The sequence below is a fragment of the Cnephaeus nilssonii genome, assembly GCF_951640355.1.
Source record: "Cnephaeus nilssonii genome assembly, chromosome: X".
NCBI classification, from domain to species: domain Eukaryota; kingdom Metazoa; phylum Chordata; class Mammalia; order Chiroptera; family Vespertilionidae; genus Cnephaeus; species Cnephaeus nilssonii.
The window spans coordinates 70,111,108-70,130,135 of record NC_137071.1 but is presented as its reverse complement, the minus strand read 5'-3'; the positions used below and the strand labels follow the sequence as shown (position 1 = coordinate 70,130,135).

Sequence of the window (19,028 nt, the reverse complement as noted above, 5' to 3'; positions counted from 1 at the left end):
AGGCAGCCAATCAATGATTCTCTATCATCATTGATGTTTCTATCTCTCTCCCTTTCCCTTCTCTGAAATCAATAAAAATATATCATCCTATCTAATAAAGAGGGAATATACTAATTGACCCTCACACCATTGCAAAGATGGCGGCGCCCACAGCCAATAAGGAGGGAATGTGCTAATTGACTGCCCCACCCTCAAAGATGGCAGCGGCCACAGCCAATAAGGAGGGGATATGCTAATTGACTGCCATGCCCTCAAAGATGGAGGTGCCCACAGCCACAAGATGGCAGCACTCAGTCCCCTCAGCCCTGCTGAGGCGGCAGGCATGTGGCAAGGCTGGGCCTGCCCCCAGGTGGGCCCAGCTGCTCCGTACGTCTGCCTCCGAAGTCCCCCAGTCCCCTCAGCTCCCCAGATGCCTAGGGCTGGTCCGAGGCACAGGCAAGCCTCAGATGGCAGCTGCCCAGCTGCCCAGGGCCAGCTGAGGCACAGGTAACCAGGGCTGGCCGAGGTTTGCGCTGCTGGCAGTGGCAGCAGCAGAGGTGTGATGGGGGCATCTCCTTCCCCTGATTGCCAGGTCGCCTCCTGCTCCTGAGGGCTCCTGGACTGTGAGAGGGGGCAGGACGGGCTGAGGGACCCCCCTCCAGTGCATGAATTTTCATGCACCGGGCCTCTAGTCATAATAATAAAAGGCCAAGAGGCGTCATGACCAAACGAATGGTCACCATGAGGGGACCCCTGCCATGATCAGGGGTGTGGCCGGCCTTCAAACTGTGGGTGGCGCCTTGTGCAGGCTGGCCCAGTGCCCCAAAGGGGACCCGCACCATGATTGGGGGCATGGCCGGCCTTCAAATTGTGAGCGGCCCCTTGCACAGGCCAGCCCAACACCCCAGAGGGGACCCATGCCTCAGGCTCCCCACCCTCACGAGCCTGCATCCAGCCTCACCAGTGGCTGCCGCTCCGCTCAGCCATCAGCCCACCAGAATGGGAGGAGAGGAGAGGAGGATGGAAGCTGCCAGTGTGAGTGCGATCAGAATCACAGATTGCCCTGCTAAAAGCCACACACTCCCACCAAAAACCAGTCCTATAGATGTTTAATCTCTCCCCGTGTGCCTCCCTGCCCTGCCTCTGCTGATGGGACCCTGCCCCTGACATGCCTTTCTCCGGGTTGCCGCCATCTTGGGAAGGTTAACACCCAGCTGACTGCCCAGGCCTCAGGCAGCAGACACCATGACAAAGAGGTCATGGAGGGTCAAGGCACTGCCTCTGGTTGAAGCAGGTGCTGTGGGAGCAAAGGGACCAAAATAAATAGTTATGTCCAATAGACATCTAACTCCACACGAGGTGTGCAAATTAGTCACTGTTAGAACCGAATTTAGTACTGGTGTGCCCCGTTTTAAACAGACTCCCCCAAATAGACTTACTATGTTGATAATTCACTTTACTACAGAAAGAATGCACAAAGATTCTTGAAATAAGCAAACTATTTTGCACCTCATAGTATGAGATGTTTAAATATCATTAAAAATAATCTCTATGAGTAAAGGGAGTTGATATTAACAAAATCTAATATACCCAATTCAAAATGTCATTCAGAAATGCATCTACTATGTAAAATCAAAGTATGGGATCTAGGGTTTGGAAAAAACAACTTTACTCCACTCTACCTGCTCATCCCCTCAGCCTTATGCTTTGCACAAAAGTCTCAATAAAGAGATGGAGCAGAAGGAAAAGTAATGCCTCATGGAACTGAAATTTATCTGTTTCTTCAACAAATATTTATAAAAGTTGTATTAACTTTGTGCCTATATTATAGAAACACAATACACCTCTGTCCCCATCTTCAAAGGGCTTAAAGTCTCTGTGAGTTCCCGGTAAGGTAAACCCGTAAACAGCCAAAGAAGGAGCAGGTTTCAATACAATTCTTATTATAAAAATTACTGAATAAAAAGCTGTCCTCACTCTCCCTTTAGAACAAGAACTAAAAGGAGCAAATAAATATAATGAATGAATCCGAACTCCTTTGGGGACCCCAACCCTCAGAGACTAACACAGGTTTTGTGAGGCCTAAAGTTTACTGAACCTGAAGGACTAATTTTTTTTTTTTTGGGGGGGGGGGGTTTAAATAAGGTTTAAAAATGACTTTATTTAGAATAAGAAAATAAATTACAAATAACTGTAGGCTTGGGGAATCTGTCCCTTTCTCTTTTATTTATTTTTTATTTTTAAATATATTTTATTGATTTTTAACAGAGAGGGAAGGGAGAAGAATAGAGAGTTAGAAACATTGATAAGAGAGAAACATTGATCAGCTGCCTCCTGCACACCTCCCACTGGGGATGTGCCCGCAACCAAGGTACATGCTCTTGGCTGGAACCGAACCCAGGACCCTTCAGTCCGCAGGCCCACGCTCTATCCACTGAGCCAAACCAGTTAGGGCTGTCCCTTTCTCTTTTTAAATCATTTCAGGCAGGTTATCCAAAATGCTGCTGGTGGCAACTTGCTTGCTCTCTCCCCCAGAACAAATCCAGCCCTCACAGGGGCTCTGAAGCTTCTTTAGCTTTACCATAAAAACAAACAAACAAACAAACAAACAATCATTTCAACAACACTCCTTTCTGGACAAAATTCTTTCTTTTTAAATTTTTTAATTTTATCAAAGTAGTAAATACATAGTTCATAATGTATCTTTTTTTCCCCAGGTGTGTAGTGTAATGGTATATCGTTGTTTTTATTCTATTGTTGACACTATTATAGATGTCTCCCATTTCCTCCCCTTTACTCTCCTCCACCCAGTTCCCCTCCACCTCTGGCCATCATCACACTTTTGTCTATGTCCATCCCCCTCCCCTCTGACCTCTGTCAGTCCCTCCCATCCTATATAATAAAAAGCTAATATGCAAATCAACCAAATGGTAGAACAACCAGTCGCTATGATGCACACTGATCACCAGGGGGCAAATGCTCAATGCAGGAGCTGCCCCCTGGTGGTCAATGTGCTCCCATAGGGGGAGTGCTGCTCAGCCAGAAGCCCTGAGCTGGGTTCACGGCTGGCAAGCGCAGCAGCGGTAGCACTCCTGCCTCCTTAGCAGCACTAAGGATGTCTGACTGCTGGCTTAGGCCCCTCCCCCGCGGGGAGCAGGCCTAAGCCGGCAGTTGGACATCCCCTAAGGGCTCCCGGACTGCAAGAGGGCACAGGCCGGGCTGAGGGACCCCCGTGAGTGCACGAATTTCATGCACCAGGCCTCTAGTTTAAAAAGAAAGGAAGGAAGGGAGGAAGGAAGGATGGAAGGAAGGAAGGAAGGAAGGAAGGAAGGAAGGAAGGAAGGAAGGAAGGAAGGAAGGAAGGAAGGAGGGAGGGAGGGAGGGAGGGAGGGAGGGAGGGAGGGAGGGAGGAAGGAAAGAAAGAAAGAAAGAAAGAAAGAAAGAAAGAAAGAAAGAAAGAAAGAAAGAAAGAAAGAAAGAAAGAAAGAAAGAAAGAAAGAAAGAAAGAAAGGAAACTTAGAAGTAAACATAGGAGTAAATATTGGTTGCCATAGGTTAGGCAATGGTTTCTTAAAGATGATACCAAAGTATAGTCAATGAAGATAAAACAGATGAACTTAATCAAAATGAAAAACTGTGCTTCAAAGGACACCATCCAGGAAGTTAAAAGAAATCCCACAGAATGAGAGAAAAGATTTGCAAATCATATATCTGATAAGGGCTTATATCCAGAATATATAATGATCTCTTATGAGTCAACAATAAAAAGGCAAATAACCTAATTCTAAAATGGACAAATGTTTCGAATAGATATTTCTCTGAAGAAGATATACAAATGGGCACTATACCCATGAAAATATATTTGATATCATTACCCATTACAGAAATACAAATCACACCTCAATGAGATATCACTTCACATTCACTAAGATAGATTTTTCAAAAGACAGACAAGAACAAGTCCTGGTGAGAATATTAAGTAATTGGAACCTCATACATTGTTGGTGAGAATGAGAAATGGTACAGCCCCTTTTAAAAACATTTAGCACTCTGACTGGTGTGGTTTAGTAGTTAGATCGTCGGCCCACAAACCAAAGGGTTGCAGGTTCGATCACCGGCCCAGGCCGGGGCATGTGCAAGAGGCAATCAATCAGTGAGTCTCTCTCACATCAATGTTCCTCTCTCTCCCCCTGCCTCCCTACATTCCACTCTCTCTAAAAACTCAATGGAGCCCAGCTGGCGTGGCTCAGTGGTTGAGCATCGACCTATGAACCAGGAGGTCATGGTTCGATTCCCAGTCAAGTCGCATTCCCAGGTTGAGGGCTCAATCCCCAGTAGGGGGCGTTCAGGAGGCAACCAATCAATCATTCTCTATCATCATTGATGTTTCTATCTCTCCCTCCCGCTTCCTCTGTGAAATCAATAATAAAAATATTCTTTAAAAAATAGAATTAAATTTGCCCTAGCTGGTTTGGTTCAGTGGATAGAGCACCAGCCTGAGGACTGAGGGGTCCAGGGTTTGATTCCAGTCGAGGGCACATGCCTTGGGTTGCGGGCTTGATCCCCAGTAGGGGGCATGTAGGAAGCAGAAGATCGATGATTCTCTCTCATCATTGATGTTTCTATCTTTCTTTCCCTCTCCCTTCCTCTCTGAAATCAATAAAAAATATATATTAAAAAATTTAAATTTAAAAAATAACCTTGGGTGAGGATTAACAAAAATAAAATAAAAATAAAAAACATTTAGCAATCCTTCAAAATTTTAAACCTAGTTACCACATAACCCATTAATTATTTTCATAGGTGCACATACTCCAAATAATTGAAACATGCATTCAAACAATATCTTTTTCACAGATGTTTAAAGGAGCATTATTCATAATAGCCAAGAATTAAAATAGCCCAAATGTTCATCAACTGATGAACAGATAATAAATGTGGTATACCATTTAATGGAGTATTATTAGTCAGTAAAAAGGGATGGAGCACTGATACATGCTGCAGCATGGGTGAACCTTCAAAACATTATGTTGAGTGAAAGAAGTTAGTCACAAAAGACCACATATTTTTATTCCATTTGTATAAAATGTCCACAATAGCCAAATCCATAGAGACAGAAGGTAGATTAGTGGTTGCCAGTAACTGGGTGGGGGGAGAATGGTGGGGGAGGGGAATATTTAGTGTTTGCTAATGTACAGTTTCTTTGGGGCATGGTGAGGATATTCTAAAACTAGAGGCCCAATGCATGAAATTCATGCATTGGGCCTCTAGTATCTCAATAAAACTACTATCTTAAAAAGCATGATTATTTCTGTGCCGCACTGGCACAGCCAAGGGTGAACCTGAGTGGGGGCGGCTGAAAGGCTTAGAAGACAGACAAGAGAATGAAAACTGGGTCTCAGTGGGACGCTGCTTCCTGAGAGACAGTGCTGCACCCACAAGCCGTGTCTTTATTTTATAGCCAGATTTCCACGAGGCAAAGTAAGGGCGTGGTCAAGAGGTTTACAACATTCTCATAGGTTTCGATCCTACTCAACTACATGCACCTGAACTCTATCAAGCCTACATTACTCAGGCACATGGAGCCACGTGTTCGGACCATAGGTTCAAGCTTACAACTCTAGCTGTTGGCTATAATTGTGCTAGGAGGGCTCTGCCCTCCAAGCTGGGACTTGCACGTGGCCACGAGAGGACTGTGCCCTCTCATCAGTCCAAGGCTTGAACCTGTCCAAAACACTGTAGCCACGCCCCACATATTTCCATTTAAAGACAAAGTAGTCTCTCTGAGGTGGAAGAGGTCTCCTATAATCAATTTTTTTAAAATTGATGACTGGTATCCCCTAGAAATGGTGCCATGTTAGGGGCTCAACATTGGTTCTGTACTCAGCTGTGACAGTAGTTATATAAGGTTGGTAAGAAGAGTCAATATTGTTGAGCTTTTGCATAGCTCTATTCCTCCTTCCATGTCCACTTTGTACATGGACTCATTGAGCAAACACTGGGATTGCTGGGAGGAAAGGCTGAATGATATCTACAGAGATGGTCATTTTTTCTTCTCCCAGTTATTCTGTTTCCTCTATAATGGATGCCCTGAGTGGGTACATTCAATATCTGAATAAGTATGGGTTATGTAGAAGGGAATACCGACTGGTAGCCTTTAGATCCCAAGATCCCCCTACTGAATGAATGGAATTAGTCGTATTATAAAAGAGACACCAGAGAGCTCCCTTGTCCCTTCTGCCATGTGAAAACATCTGTTAATGAACCAGGAATCAGGCCCTCAACAGACACCGAAATGCTGGCACCTTAATCTTGGACTTCCCAGACTCCAGAACTGTGAGAAATAGGTATTTGTTGTTTTAGCCACGCAATTGGTGGTATTTTTGTTATAGCAACCTGAATTAAGACAACATCCAATTGTTCTAGCATCACTTGTTGAAAAATCTATTGTTCCCTGAATTACTTTAGGACCTTTTAAAAAAATGAATTGACTATATATATATGTGTGCCTTTTCCTGGACTGTTTTAGTCCACTGATCTATATGTCTAGCCTATGCCAATACTACATAGTTTTGATTACTGTAGCTTTATAGTCTTGAAATCAGTCAATGAGTCCTCTTTGTTCTTCATATTCAAAATATTTTGGTTATCCTATGTCCTTTGATTTTTCATATAACTTTTAGAATCCTGTTTTTCTGGGATTTCTATTGGGATGGTATTGAATTTATAGATCAATTTTGGAGAGGATTATCATATTAACACTATTCAGCCTCTAGTCCATAAGCGGTATATCTCTTTAAACTCAGGATTCCTGATTCACTCATAATTTATTAAGTAAATGTGTCAACTACACTGTAAGGAATATCAGAATGAATAAGAAAAAATCTACTTTGAGAAAAGAATATACTGGTTGGCTAAATAAAAAATGTCTCACATTGAGAGTTTTTAATATTTTCAAGAGCACTATTACCCTTTTCATTTGGAATTGGTTTGGAATGGGAAGGGGTATTTTCAGCTTGAAACTCAGTTGTGTGACCCTCAGTTCTGTGTGGACAAGTCTCTTGATTTTGTATAGCAAGCAAGCCAGAAGACATTTTAGAGAGCAAACACACTAAGAAAGGCATGTAAATTTAGATATGGTTTCCCTGGGGTACTGCAGTGTGGTGTTTAGTTCAAATCAACATCCATTGCCTGGTGCATATATTAGTCTCAGGACACAGCCCCCAGTGGACCAAAAATATCTAAGTCTTATGAAGAGAAAAGAAATTATAAGCAAATATAAAATGAACTAAAAATAGTGACTACTTTGCTATGCACTATGTAATACAGTGGGGCCCAAGCAGCCGTTGGGCGGTACCACCTGGGTAGGTATAACTCTGAAGTTGGGGGATGGGCTTTATCCACACTCCTGTAGGAGTCAAATAGGGGCTTTGGCCCTTTGAAGACTATAGGGAATCATAGGACCTTTGTCACCATGAGGACTCCATCGTATCAATAGCTGTCAGCAGAGGGTATATGGTAATATCCAGAGAAGGATGGTACCTCTTCTCAGCTACTTGGATTTGTTCCTGGGCACAGGTGAGCTCTCCCCTGAGTGTCTGACAGGATACAGGGTTCTTATACTGCAAAGGAGCCAGCCCAGCACAGCTCACATACTTAGTACCTCATTTGATCCACTCAGTTGTTAAAACCACCAGATTGATTCCTCTAGCTATGAACCCTAGAGATAATACGTTTTACTTATCATTTTACATTCTGACAAGAATTTTTAAGCGTTTTCATTGCCCTCATAAATTCACTGAACATTACCATGTATTGATTCCTGGATTTTTTTCTTTTTTCAGATTTTTTTGGGATTTTTTTAAATTATGACAAACATAATCCATATCCTTTAGGAAAAAGTGGAGATTAGTGAGCAAAGCAAAGAAAAAGAATCACAAATGGAGCCATAGAGCAGTAGAGGACCCAGGATACGGGACATCAGTGCCCACTGACATGGTTACAACTAGGGGATGACATAGGGATGGTCATGTCCACAGAGGAATGGCATGGAGGTACCTAACCATCAGGTGACTGGACTTATTTTTGAGTACAGGCAAGACCTTTTTTTGTCTACCATGCAGGAAACACCATCACCTGCTTTTTAGTGCACACATTTTCAGAGTCTTCTCTGTGCATAAATGCATTATGCAAACATATTCACATTTTTACAAAATTGGGCTGGCACTGTATATGTGGTTCTGAAAACAGTTTTCTTTATTGTTTTACAAAGTACCATGACCATCTCTTCCATGCACATGGATGAAAATCCAGTACTGAAACGGACAGAACTGTATAGTTGGATCAAAAGGCTGCAGGTAACAAGAGTGACAGACACCTACAGTAAAGTATCGGCTTTAGGTCTAAAGCACATTGCCTGGCAAATACCACCCAGGGAAAGCAGGGTTAGAGTATTCTCAACAGATAAATCAGAATTGAAGTCCAAGGGCTTTAAAGATATGGGATATTATGTAAGCCCCTTTGGCCCCTACCTCCACCCCTCACTCCCCTGACACCCCGCTGGCCCCTTGGGAAGAATGGATCCTGTACATCTCTTTGCATCCAGTGAAAACTACCTGTTTTCTGTCTTTTCCTTAGCTCTTCCTGAGCCCTTGCTACATCTCCACATTCTCTCATCCTCTCCTCAATGCCCAAATGCCTTTTCTGTAAGTCCTCCTGATAGTCCTTGAGGGAATCATCCGTCCACCTGTCCGTTTTTTGCTTTGCTTTCCGGGGCACATACTCTTCAGCCGGGCGTTTTTCGGCAGCTCGCAGCTGGCTCTCTGGCTTGGCCTGGGGTTCTGGCTTGGCCTGGGGTTCTGGCTTGGCCTGGGGTTCCGGCTTGGCCTGGGGTTCCGGCTTGCCCTCATTGCGAGCTTTTCCCTCACCCTGGGACTTGCTCTGCTTTTCTTGTTTCCCCTCATCACCTGGCTGTCCTTGATCTTGGAGCTTTCCCTCGTGCTCTGGCTTCCCCTCCACTTCTGGCTTTTCTTTCCCGTCTGACTTTCCTTCGTCCTCTGTATCTACTTCATCGTCTGGCTTTCCCTCGCTTTCTGGCTTTCCTTCATTTTCCGTGTAGAGCTTTTCCATGTTGAGATGTCCCCTCCCTTTCCTGTACTGGGGGGTGGGGTGGGGTGGGGGAGGAGGAGAGGAAGAGAAGACAAGGAAGACGGAGGACTGGCTCAGACAGTACTGGCATCTGGCCCATGGTCAGGGTTCCCCTGAGCTGGCCTTCTGTCACATTTCCCCCACTGTACGCACGAGCGCCAACCATTTCTCTGGCAAGCCCTACCATTTTCTGTACCATCCCTCAGGGGGCGGGGATATGTGTATATTATATGTGGAAGTAGGATGGGCAGTGGGGCCCTCAAATTCTGTTCAACCTTCACCCTCCACCAACACTCCTAGCCCATGTCCAGCGCCTCTTTCCACTTTCACTGACCTGCAGGGATTCTGGACAGGATCTTCCTTTCCGTGCCTAGCAGAGTGCTGGGGTCAGACACACAGACCTGCAGACAGACAAGAACCCGGGCCAGTGGCTGTGCGCTCAGTGGACTGGTGTCCCTTTCCTGAATCAGGGGATTCCACATCCAACGTTGCCCTCCCCTACCTGCCCCGCACCCAAGTGGCCATATCTCTTTTCAGGACTGGGACACCAGACCAGGAAGCTTCCCAAACTGTTTGTGCTTCTGTGTCCCCCTCCCCTGCAGTTAACCCACCCCACCCTCACCCCTTTTTCGTGGAGGTCGATATTTCCTCACAGGCCCAGTGTGAGGTGGGGGGCGGGGGGGTATTTCCAGAATATGCCTACGTTTCACTGTCGCACTGCGGTACGCGCCCCCTCACATTTCGGGCTCGAAAATGGATGGAGGGCTTAGAGGTGGGGCGTTGAGGAGGTGGCGGGGCCTGTGATGGGGTCTTCCTTCCTCACCTGCCCGCGCAGTGCTGCGTCCACCTCCTCCCCCATCTCCGTGACTCTTTAGCTTCCCCACCCCACCGCTGTTCCCTATCCTCACATCCACCTTCACCCCAACCATGGCCGCTGGCAAGGCCCACCAGCACACTCACCTGCGGGCCCGGGCCAGGCCTGCGCCTCCTCAAATTCATGGAAGCCCACTCGCCCCTCGCCTGCTGCCAGGGCATCTCAGGGAGGTGGCACCCCACGGCAAGGGGAGCTGACGGTGTTGGGATTTGTCTAGGGGCGGGGGCTGCTGCCCACGTGGGCACTCGGCGGATCACGTGAGCGTCGCATCACCCCAACTGGACACCCCCCCCTCACCCAAATCCTGGGAGACGAGGCTGCTGCAGACCATGGGTGGGGGGGGGGGGGGGAGAAGGCGGGTGATGGCAATGGGGGTACTCACTGAATTTTTTCTCCACATCCTTGACAGCAGGAGGCAGCTTTCTGCCCGCAGGTTCATTACTTGGTGTATCTCAGGTCCTCGCCCAACATCCCTGTGAGATACCCATTATCGCCAGGTGTGACAGCTAATCACAGGGAGGGTACCCTACTTCACTAAGAGTGCTCAGGAACTCAGCCCCACAGCCTGTTTTCAAGACCAGCTCTGCCTGACTGGAGTCTGGTGGTGGTGCCTGCCAGAAAGTTGTGCTGCCTCCTTAAGTAAGGTGTTCCTGGGCCTCCTCTATTCTCAGTCCACAAGTTCTCTCCGAGTTATCTGTTTATTTTCCTCCAAGCATAGGTGATTCCCAATTTAATTACATCTCCAGGCTAGTCCCTCCCCTGAGGCTCAGACCTGTTTTTTGCTTTCCCACTAGCAATACAGGAATGTTTCCCCACGCCCTTTCTACCATATGAGACTGACGCGCTACCTACTGCACTACTCCTTTCTACCATAATGTGTAACTTTTTAATTTCCACTAATATGATAGGTGAGAAGTCTCTCAATTGCATTTTATTTTAATATCATTGTAAATTGTATGTACACGTCTTTCCACATATTTCTATTGGGTGGTTGTTCTTTCTCATCTCATTTTTCAAGTGCTCTTTATACATTAACTAAGGCTAACTGGCTTATTTCAGGTCCATCCATACTGTCTCAAAGAGTAAGAGAGTCTTCTTTTTTACAGCTGCATAGTATTCCATTGTGTAAATGTACCACAGCTGTTTTATACACTCATCTACTGATGGGCACTTGGGCTGTTTCCAGATCTTAGGTATTGTAAATAATGCTGCTATAAACATAAGGGTGCATATATTCTTTCTGATTGGTATTTTGGGGATTTTAGGATATATTTCCAGAAGTGGGATGGCTGGGTGAAATGGCAGATCCATTTTTAATTTTTTGAGGAACCTCCATACTGTTTTCCATAGTGGCTGTATGTCTGCATTCCCACCAGCAGTGTACTAGTGTTCCCTTTTCTCCACATCCTTGACAGCACTTTTGTTTATTGATTTATCGATGGTAGCCATTCTGGCAGGTGTAAGATGATACCTCATTGTAGTTTTAATTTGCATGACTATGCTGATTAGTGACTTTAAGCATTTTTCATGTGTCTATTGTCTGCCATACATTTTAATATGTAGTCAAATTTATCATACTTCTTTGCATCTAGATTTTGATTCATAGTTAAGAACTTTTTTTACATGAGGTCAAAGAGGAATTTACCCATGTTTTCTTTTATTTGTCTTGAGGGTACCTGTTAATGAATAAAGGTTAAGGAGTAAACCAGCACCAAACTGAGTTGAACCTAAAGCCGACTCAAGGTACTAGAGTAACAAATATCAACACCAAAGGCTCATTGAAAGAGGAGGAGTTTCCTAACAAACCATCACTCATATAATGCTGGGAACCAAAATGTTTCAGATTAAGGTTAATTACAAACTGGAAATACACTAGCCCTCAGAAAGTCTTTAAGTTTGGTTTTGCAACATATAGGTGGCCTCTAAACATAGATTATGGTGGTTCCATACAGGAATCACCCTTACTGGACTAGCAAACAAAATCTTCTTTGGAGTAAAATACTGTTAACTTATTTCTCAAGTTATTTCAATAAACAAATGTCCATGTACAATGCTGACACCCAAAAATAACCAGAAACACAAAGAAAAAAAGATAATTACGTGAAAAGCAGCAGAGATAACAGGTAACAAACAGATCCATTAGCTTTGAATTATTGGATACAGACTATTAAACCATAATGCTCAGTGCAATACAGTCTCATAACATAGAAATCCACACCTGAAACCTATATGACCCTATCAACCAATGTCAACCCAATAAATGTAATGAAAATAAATAATAACGACAAAAATACTTAGTGTATTAAGATAAATAAAATCTAATCTTGACATTTCAACAGAGAACTAGAAGAAAAAAAAAGGAAATTTTAAAACTAAAAAATAACTTAACTGAAATTAGAAGCTCAATGGATGGCCTTAACAGCCAAATAAATACAGCTCAAGAAAGAATTACCTCTTGCTGGTGTTTCTCAGTAGTTAGAGCACCAGCCTGCTGCACCAAAGCACTACCTTTTGATTCCTGGTCAAGGGCATGTGCATGGGTTGCAGGTTCTTCCATCCCCAGCCCATTAGGGCATGTGCAGGAGGCATTCCGTTGATGTGTCTCTCTCACATCAATGTTTCTCTCTCTCTCTCCCCCCGCTACCACCCTCCCACTCTCTCTAAAATATCAATGAGAAAAATATACTCAGGTGAGGATTAGCAAAACAAAAAAAAAAAAGAAAAAAGAAAAGAAAGAATTAAATTATATTCAGAAGAAACTATAAGGCTGAACAGGTAGTCAAAAAATATTTAAAATATATATGGGAGAGTATAATAAGGTCTAACATGCTTTGTTTTATTGAATTTATTGGAGTGACATTGGTTAAAAAAATTCTACAGGTTCCAGGTGTACAATTCTATAATACATCATCTGTATAGTGTAACGTGTGTTCACCACCGAAGGTCTAACATATGTTTAATTAGAGTTCTGAAAGGAAAAGAGAAATTGAAGTGTTCAGAGGCAATATTTGAAGATATAATGGCTGAGTATTTTTCAGAACTGATGAAACACATTGATCCATAGATCCAGGAAGCCCAACATATCCCAAACAGAATAATTAAAAAGAAACTCATTCATAGATGTATAATTGAACTTACACAGAATCAAAGACAAAGACAAATAACAAAAGTAGCCAGAAAAAATAGAGTATGCCTTGAAAAGAACAAAAGTTAGGCTGATTCTAACCAGTTTGGCTCAGTGGATAGAGCATCGGCCTGCAGACTGAAGGGTCCCAGGTTCGATTCCGGTCAAGGGCATGTACCTTGGTTGCGGGCACATCCCCAGTGGAGGGTGTGCAGGAGGCAGCTGATCGATGTTTCTCTCTCATTGATGTTTCTAACTCTCTATCCCTCTCCCTTCCTCTCTGTAAAAAATCAATAAAATATATATTAAAAAAAGTTAGGCTGATTTCTGGCTTCTTAACAGCAACAACGGAAGCATGAGGTTGGTGGAATATCTTTAGTGTCCTGAAAGAAAATAAATGCCAAGAAATTGATAACCAGCAAAAATACCCTTCAAAAATAAAGGTGAAATAAAGACCTTTACAAATAAATAGAAACAGACAGAGTTTGCCAGCCACAGGCATGAACCAAAAGAAATACTAAATGCTACAGGGAAACTGGAAAATGATTACAGATGGAAGCCTGAAAATGAAGGAAGGGATAAACAGCAATTAAAAGGACAAATATCTATGCAAGTTTAAATTAATGCTATATAAAACAATAATATTATCTTATTAATGCATGTTGATAAAGAATGAATCAAAAGGGCTGGAGCAAAACTATTTAAGTTTCTGCACTTCCAGGCCTGTGTAGCTCAATTGCTTGAGCGTAGTCCTATACACTGAGAGGTGCCCGTTCGATTCTAGGTCAGGGCACATTGCCAGGTTGTGGACTTGATCCCCAGTAGGGGGCAATGTTTCTCTCTCATCATCTATGTTTCTATCTCTCTCTCTCCATCACCCTTCCTCTCTCTGAAATCAATAAAGACATATTTTTAAAAAGAAATGTAGCCCTAGCAAGTTTGGCTTAATGGATAGAGCATCGGCCTGCAGACTGAAGGGTCCCAGGTTCGATTCCAGTCCAGAGCACATACCTCAGTTGCAGGCTTCTCCCCTAGCCCAGGCCCTGGTTGGGTGCGCGTGGGAGGCAACCAATCAATGTGTTTCTCTCACGTTGATGTTTCTGTCTTTCCCTCTCTTCCACTCTCTCTAAAAATCAATGGAAAAATCCTCGGGTAAGGATAAAAAAACCAAACTAACTAACTAAAAAACAACAACAATAAAAAAGAAATGTAAAAATATTTTGAACTAAATGAAAAAAAATCACAATTTGGGGAAAGTAGCAAAAGTAGTGCTTCATGGGAAATTTCTAGCTTAAATGAGAAAAGAATAAAGATCTAACATCAATAACCTAAGCTTTCTCTTAGGAAACTAAAGAAAGAAGAATAATTTAAGCCTAGAGCAAGCAGAAGAATGAAATAGAGAAGAAAAAAATGAAAGTGAAAGAAAGAAAACAAAAAATTAACAAAACCTTTCTGGTTCTTTGAAAAGATAAATAAAATTTATAAATCTCTTGCCAGGATAACTAAGAAAAAACAAAGACCTAAATTAACAATATCAGAAATTAAGTTGGGATTATCACTCCTGATTCCATGGACATTAAGATAATGAAGGAATACTGTGACTAACTCTATGCCTACATATTTGACAACTTAGGTGAAATGAACCAATTTCTTAAAAGACAAACTACTAAAATTCACACAGATATAAATAACTTGAATAGCCATTTATTTATTAAAGAATTGAATCAATAATTAATAACCTTCCAAAGACAGACATCATTAGGACCAAATTCTACCAAACATTTAAGGATCACCAGTGAACATTTAGAAATCAGTGAATTCTACTAAACATTAAGGAAGAAATAATACCAATTCTCTACAATTCCTTCCATAATATAGAAGTAGAGAGAACATTTGATTCATTCTATGAGGCCAGTATTACCCTAAGTACAAAACCATATAAAAGACAACACAAAAAAGGAAAACTACAGACCAATTTCTCATAAACAGACACAAAATCCTCAACAAAATATTAGCAAATCAAATCCAACAATGTATTAAAAGAAATCATACACCTAACAGTGGAACTTATTCTAGGTTTTCAAGGCTGATTCAACATTCGAAAATTAATCCATATAATCCACCATTAACAGACGGAAGAAAAATCATATGATCTTATCACTTATGTATAAAAAGCAATTGATAGAATCCAATATCCATTCATGATCAAAGCTCTCCAACTAGAATTAGAGGGGAACTTCCTCACTTTGTTTTTTTTTTAATCTACAAGAAGCCTACAACTGGTATCATACTTAAGGATTAAAAAGAGGACACTTCACGTAGCAATATCTTTACTGATACAGCTCCTAGGGCAATGGAAACTAAAGAGAAAATAAACAAATGGGACTACATCAAAATAAAAAGCTTCTGCACAACAAAAGAAACCATCAACAAAACAAGAGAGCCCACAGCAGGGGAGAACATATTTGCCAATGTTATCTCCGATAAGGGTTTAATCTCCAAAATTTACAGAGAACTCATACAACTTAACAAAAGGAAGATAACCAATCCTATCAAAAAATGAGCAAAGGACCTACATAGATACTTTTCGAAAGTGGACATACAGAAGGCCAAGAGACATATAAAGACATGCTCAAAGTCACTAATCATCTGAGAGACGCAAATAAAAATGACAATGAAATACACCTCACACCTGTCAGAATGGCAATCATCAACAAATCAACAAACAACAAGTGCTGGCGAGGATGTGGAGAAAAAGGAACCCTCATGCACTGCTGGTGGGAATTTTAGACTGATGCATCCACTGTGGAAAACAGTATGGAGTTCCCTCAAAAAATTAAAACTGGAACTCCCATTTGACCCAGTAATCCCACTTCTAGGAATAGATCCCTAGAAATCAGAAAACACCAATCAGAAAGGACATATGCACCCTATGTTCATAGCAACACAATTTACAATAGCTAAGATTTGGAAATAGCCTAAATGCCCATCGGCAGATGAGTGGATTAAAAACCTGTGTACATCTACACAATGGAATACTACGCTGCTGTAAAAAAGAAAGAACTCTTACCATTCGCAACAGCATGGATGGACATGGAGAGCATTATGCTAAGCGAAATAAGCCAGTCGGAGAAAGATAAATATCACATGCTATCTCACTCATTTGTGGAATATAATGAACAACATAAATTGATGAACAAAAATAGATCCAGAGATAGAGAAGCATCCAACAGATCATCAAACTTCAGAGGGAAGGCGGGGGGGGGGGGGGGGGGGCGGGGGGGTAAGAGATCAACCAAAGGACTTGTATGAATGCATATAAGCATAACCAAGGGACACAGACACTAGGGGGGTGAGGGCATGTGCTGGGGGAGTGGGGGTGGCCGGGGAGAGGTCAATGGGGGAAAAAGGAGATATATGTAATACTATATGTAATACTTTAAACAATAAAGAATTTAAAAAACAAAAAAAGAGGACACTTCACCCTATGAGCAAGAACAAGGTAAGTATGTCCTTGCTCATTGCTCCTATTAAACATCATACAGGAAGTCCTAACTGGTGCAATAAGACCAAAAAATAAATAAAATGTATACAGATTGGAATGGAGGAAATATAATCGTCTCTATTTGCAGATGACATGATTGTCTATATAGAAAATGCCAAAACAATGACAAACTCCTGGCCACAAAGTTTCAGGATGTAAGATTAATATACAGAAGTTAATTATTTTCCTACATACCAGCTAGGAACAATTGAAATTTGAAATTGAAAAAAATTGTTTATAACAGCACTCCTAAAATGCAAAATGTGGCAAAAGAATGTAAGTGTATTACAAATATGAAACAACCTTACTGAGAGGGATGGGAGGAATAAGGTGCTGACATAAGTAAGTTTGGAAATGAATGTAGTCTATAAGACTATAGGCAAAATTTTCTCTGTATATAAATATTAAAAATATATAAATAAGTAAACATATATAAAAATGTATATATCCTATATAATTAAGAGGGAATATGCAAATTGACCATACCTCCACCACAAAGATGGCAGCACCCAGAGCTGAGGCAGGGGGTTTCCGTAACACAAGATGGTTGTGCCCACAGCGGAGGCTGAGTTCCCTTAATGAGCAATCACCAGGGACTTGAGGCTGAGCCCTCCCCCCCGCCCTGCCCCTGTGGGGCTTGACAGGGGACCTCAGGCCGCGCCCCCCACCTGGCAGGGCTTGATGGGGGACCTCTGGCCATGCCCCCGGCCTGGCAGGGCTTGACAGGGGACCTCAGGTTACGCCCCCCTCCCAGCACCGGGCCGGTGGACCTGAGGCTGAGCCCCCCACCCAGCGGGGCTTGACAGGGGATCTCAGGCCGTGTCCCCCCCCCCCCCCCCCAACAGGGCTTGACGGGGGACCTCAAGGCTGGGGGACCTGAGGCTGCGCACCCCCCGCCTGGTGGGGCTTGACAAGGATGGGACCAGCCGGGTCTGGATCTAGCCCAATGAGGGGGGGGCAGGCCAGGTCTGGGTCTTGCGCGATTTTGAGGCACATGTGGATGGGCGGGGACTTGACTCTGGGTCTCGTGGTGCACCACAGACTCTGACAGGAGGAAGATTTTCATATATATTTTACTAATTTTCTTTCATCTCTGACACTTCTATTATAGAGAAAGGGCAGATAGCAATATTAAAATATTTCCTCTAATTAATCCCCTTTTAATGTGCATGAATTTCATGCACCGGGCCACTAGTGTGCCCGATTATTATATATCCATATATCTCCTTACTCTGTCAACTCAGAGGGCCTGGAAGCAATGATATCCCAACAGTAATGAGTACACCTAGCTCCCAGATCCTGGTTTTTAATACTATTCTCCAACTTAAGGTATCAGGACTCCTTGGAGAAATGGTTACTTCTAGAACTTGGGCAGGAAATATGCAAAACTAGTGTATCTTGCAGTGCCAGAAAGAGTTACTTACACACATATCAAATAGATACAAAAACCAACTGAAAGAGCTCCCTATGGCCAAAAATTAAAATGGGTGCAATCAAAACATTAAAAGTAGCATTAGATTATAATCTAAAGTATCAAATAAATATTAATGAGACCATGCTGATATAAATAAATTAATAAAAGGGGGAGAAGTCAAATATCCCATGCAGAATTCCAAATAATTTTGAAGACAGTCTACCCTCAAGTAGGTAGAACACTCCACTCCTTAAGTGTGGACTGTGCATAGTGACTTTCTTCCAAAGAGTACATATAGCCTTGGCCAGCATTGCTCAGGGGCGGGGGGCAACTAACTGATTTGTCTCTCTCAGATCGATGTTTCTCTCCTCCCTCTCTCTCCTTCCCCCTCCCTCCTACCCTCTCTAAAAATCAATGGAAAAAATATCCTCCCATGAGGATTAACAACAACAACAAAAAGTATATACAATATGGAAAAGGAGATATAAAAGAGTAACTTTACCATGGAGAATCCTGGCAAACACTACCTCAGTCAGGTGACCAAAGTTAACATCAACAGTGATAATACTTATAGTATATATCCTTTATATGATGTGATGAGAATGGCACTTTATCTCTGTGGTCCTCTTCCTAAAAGCACTTAACCCCTGTTAATCACAAGAAAAAAAATCAAGCAAACCGAAATTGTGGGACATTATTCTTTTTTAAAATACATTTTTATTGATTTCAGAGAGGAAGGGAGAGGGAGAGATAGAAATATCAATGATGAGAGAAAGCCACTGATCAGTACCTCCTGCATGCCCCACACAGGGGATCGAGCCTGCAACCAGGGCATGTGCCCTGACCAGGAATCAAACCATGATCTCCTGGCTCACAGGTCAACTCTCAACCACTGAGCCATGCCAGCCGGGCAAATTGTGGAACATTATACAAAATACCCAACCAG

At 42.7% G+C, this 19,028-nt stretch overlaps 1 protein-coding gene across 5 annotated transcripts; it reads right to left on the bottom strand.

Moving 5' to 3' along the window:
• Window positions 1-5,280: 5,280 nt before the first annotated feature.
• Window positions 5,281-19,005, bottom strand: TCEAL3 (transcription elongation factor A like 3). 5 transcript variants are annotated; one of them, XM_079765527.1, is made up of 3 exons: window positions 10,383-13,220; window positions 9,461-9,527; window positions 5,281-9,130 (listed from the first exon to the last, which is right to left on the bottom strand). In XM_079765527.1, the coding sequence occupies exon 3, from the start codon at window positions 9,106-9,108 to the stop codon at window positions 8,470-8,472; it is 639 nt and encodes a 212-aa protein (XP_079621653.1). In that variant the 5' UTR covers window positions 9,109-9,130; window positions 9,461-9,527; window positions 10,383-13,220; the 3' UTR covers window positions 5,281-8,469. The 5 variants fall into 5 exon arrangements, with proteins under 5 accessions (XP_079621653.1, XP_079621649.1, XP_079621651.1 ...); XM_079765523.1 differs by adding an exon at window positions 18,585-19,005 and having other exon boundaries at window positions 5,281-10,473; XM_079765525.1 differs by having other exon boundaries at window positions 5,281-9,135; window positions 9,461-13,220.
• Window positions 19,006-19,028: the final 23 nt, after the last annotated feature.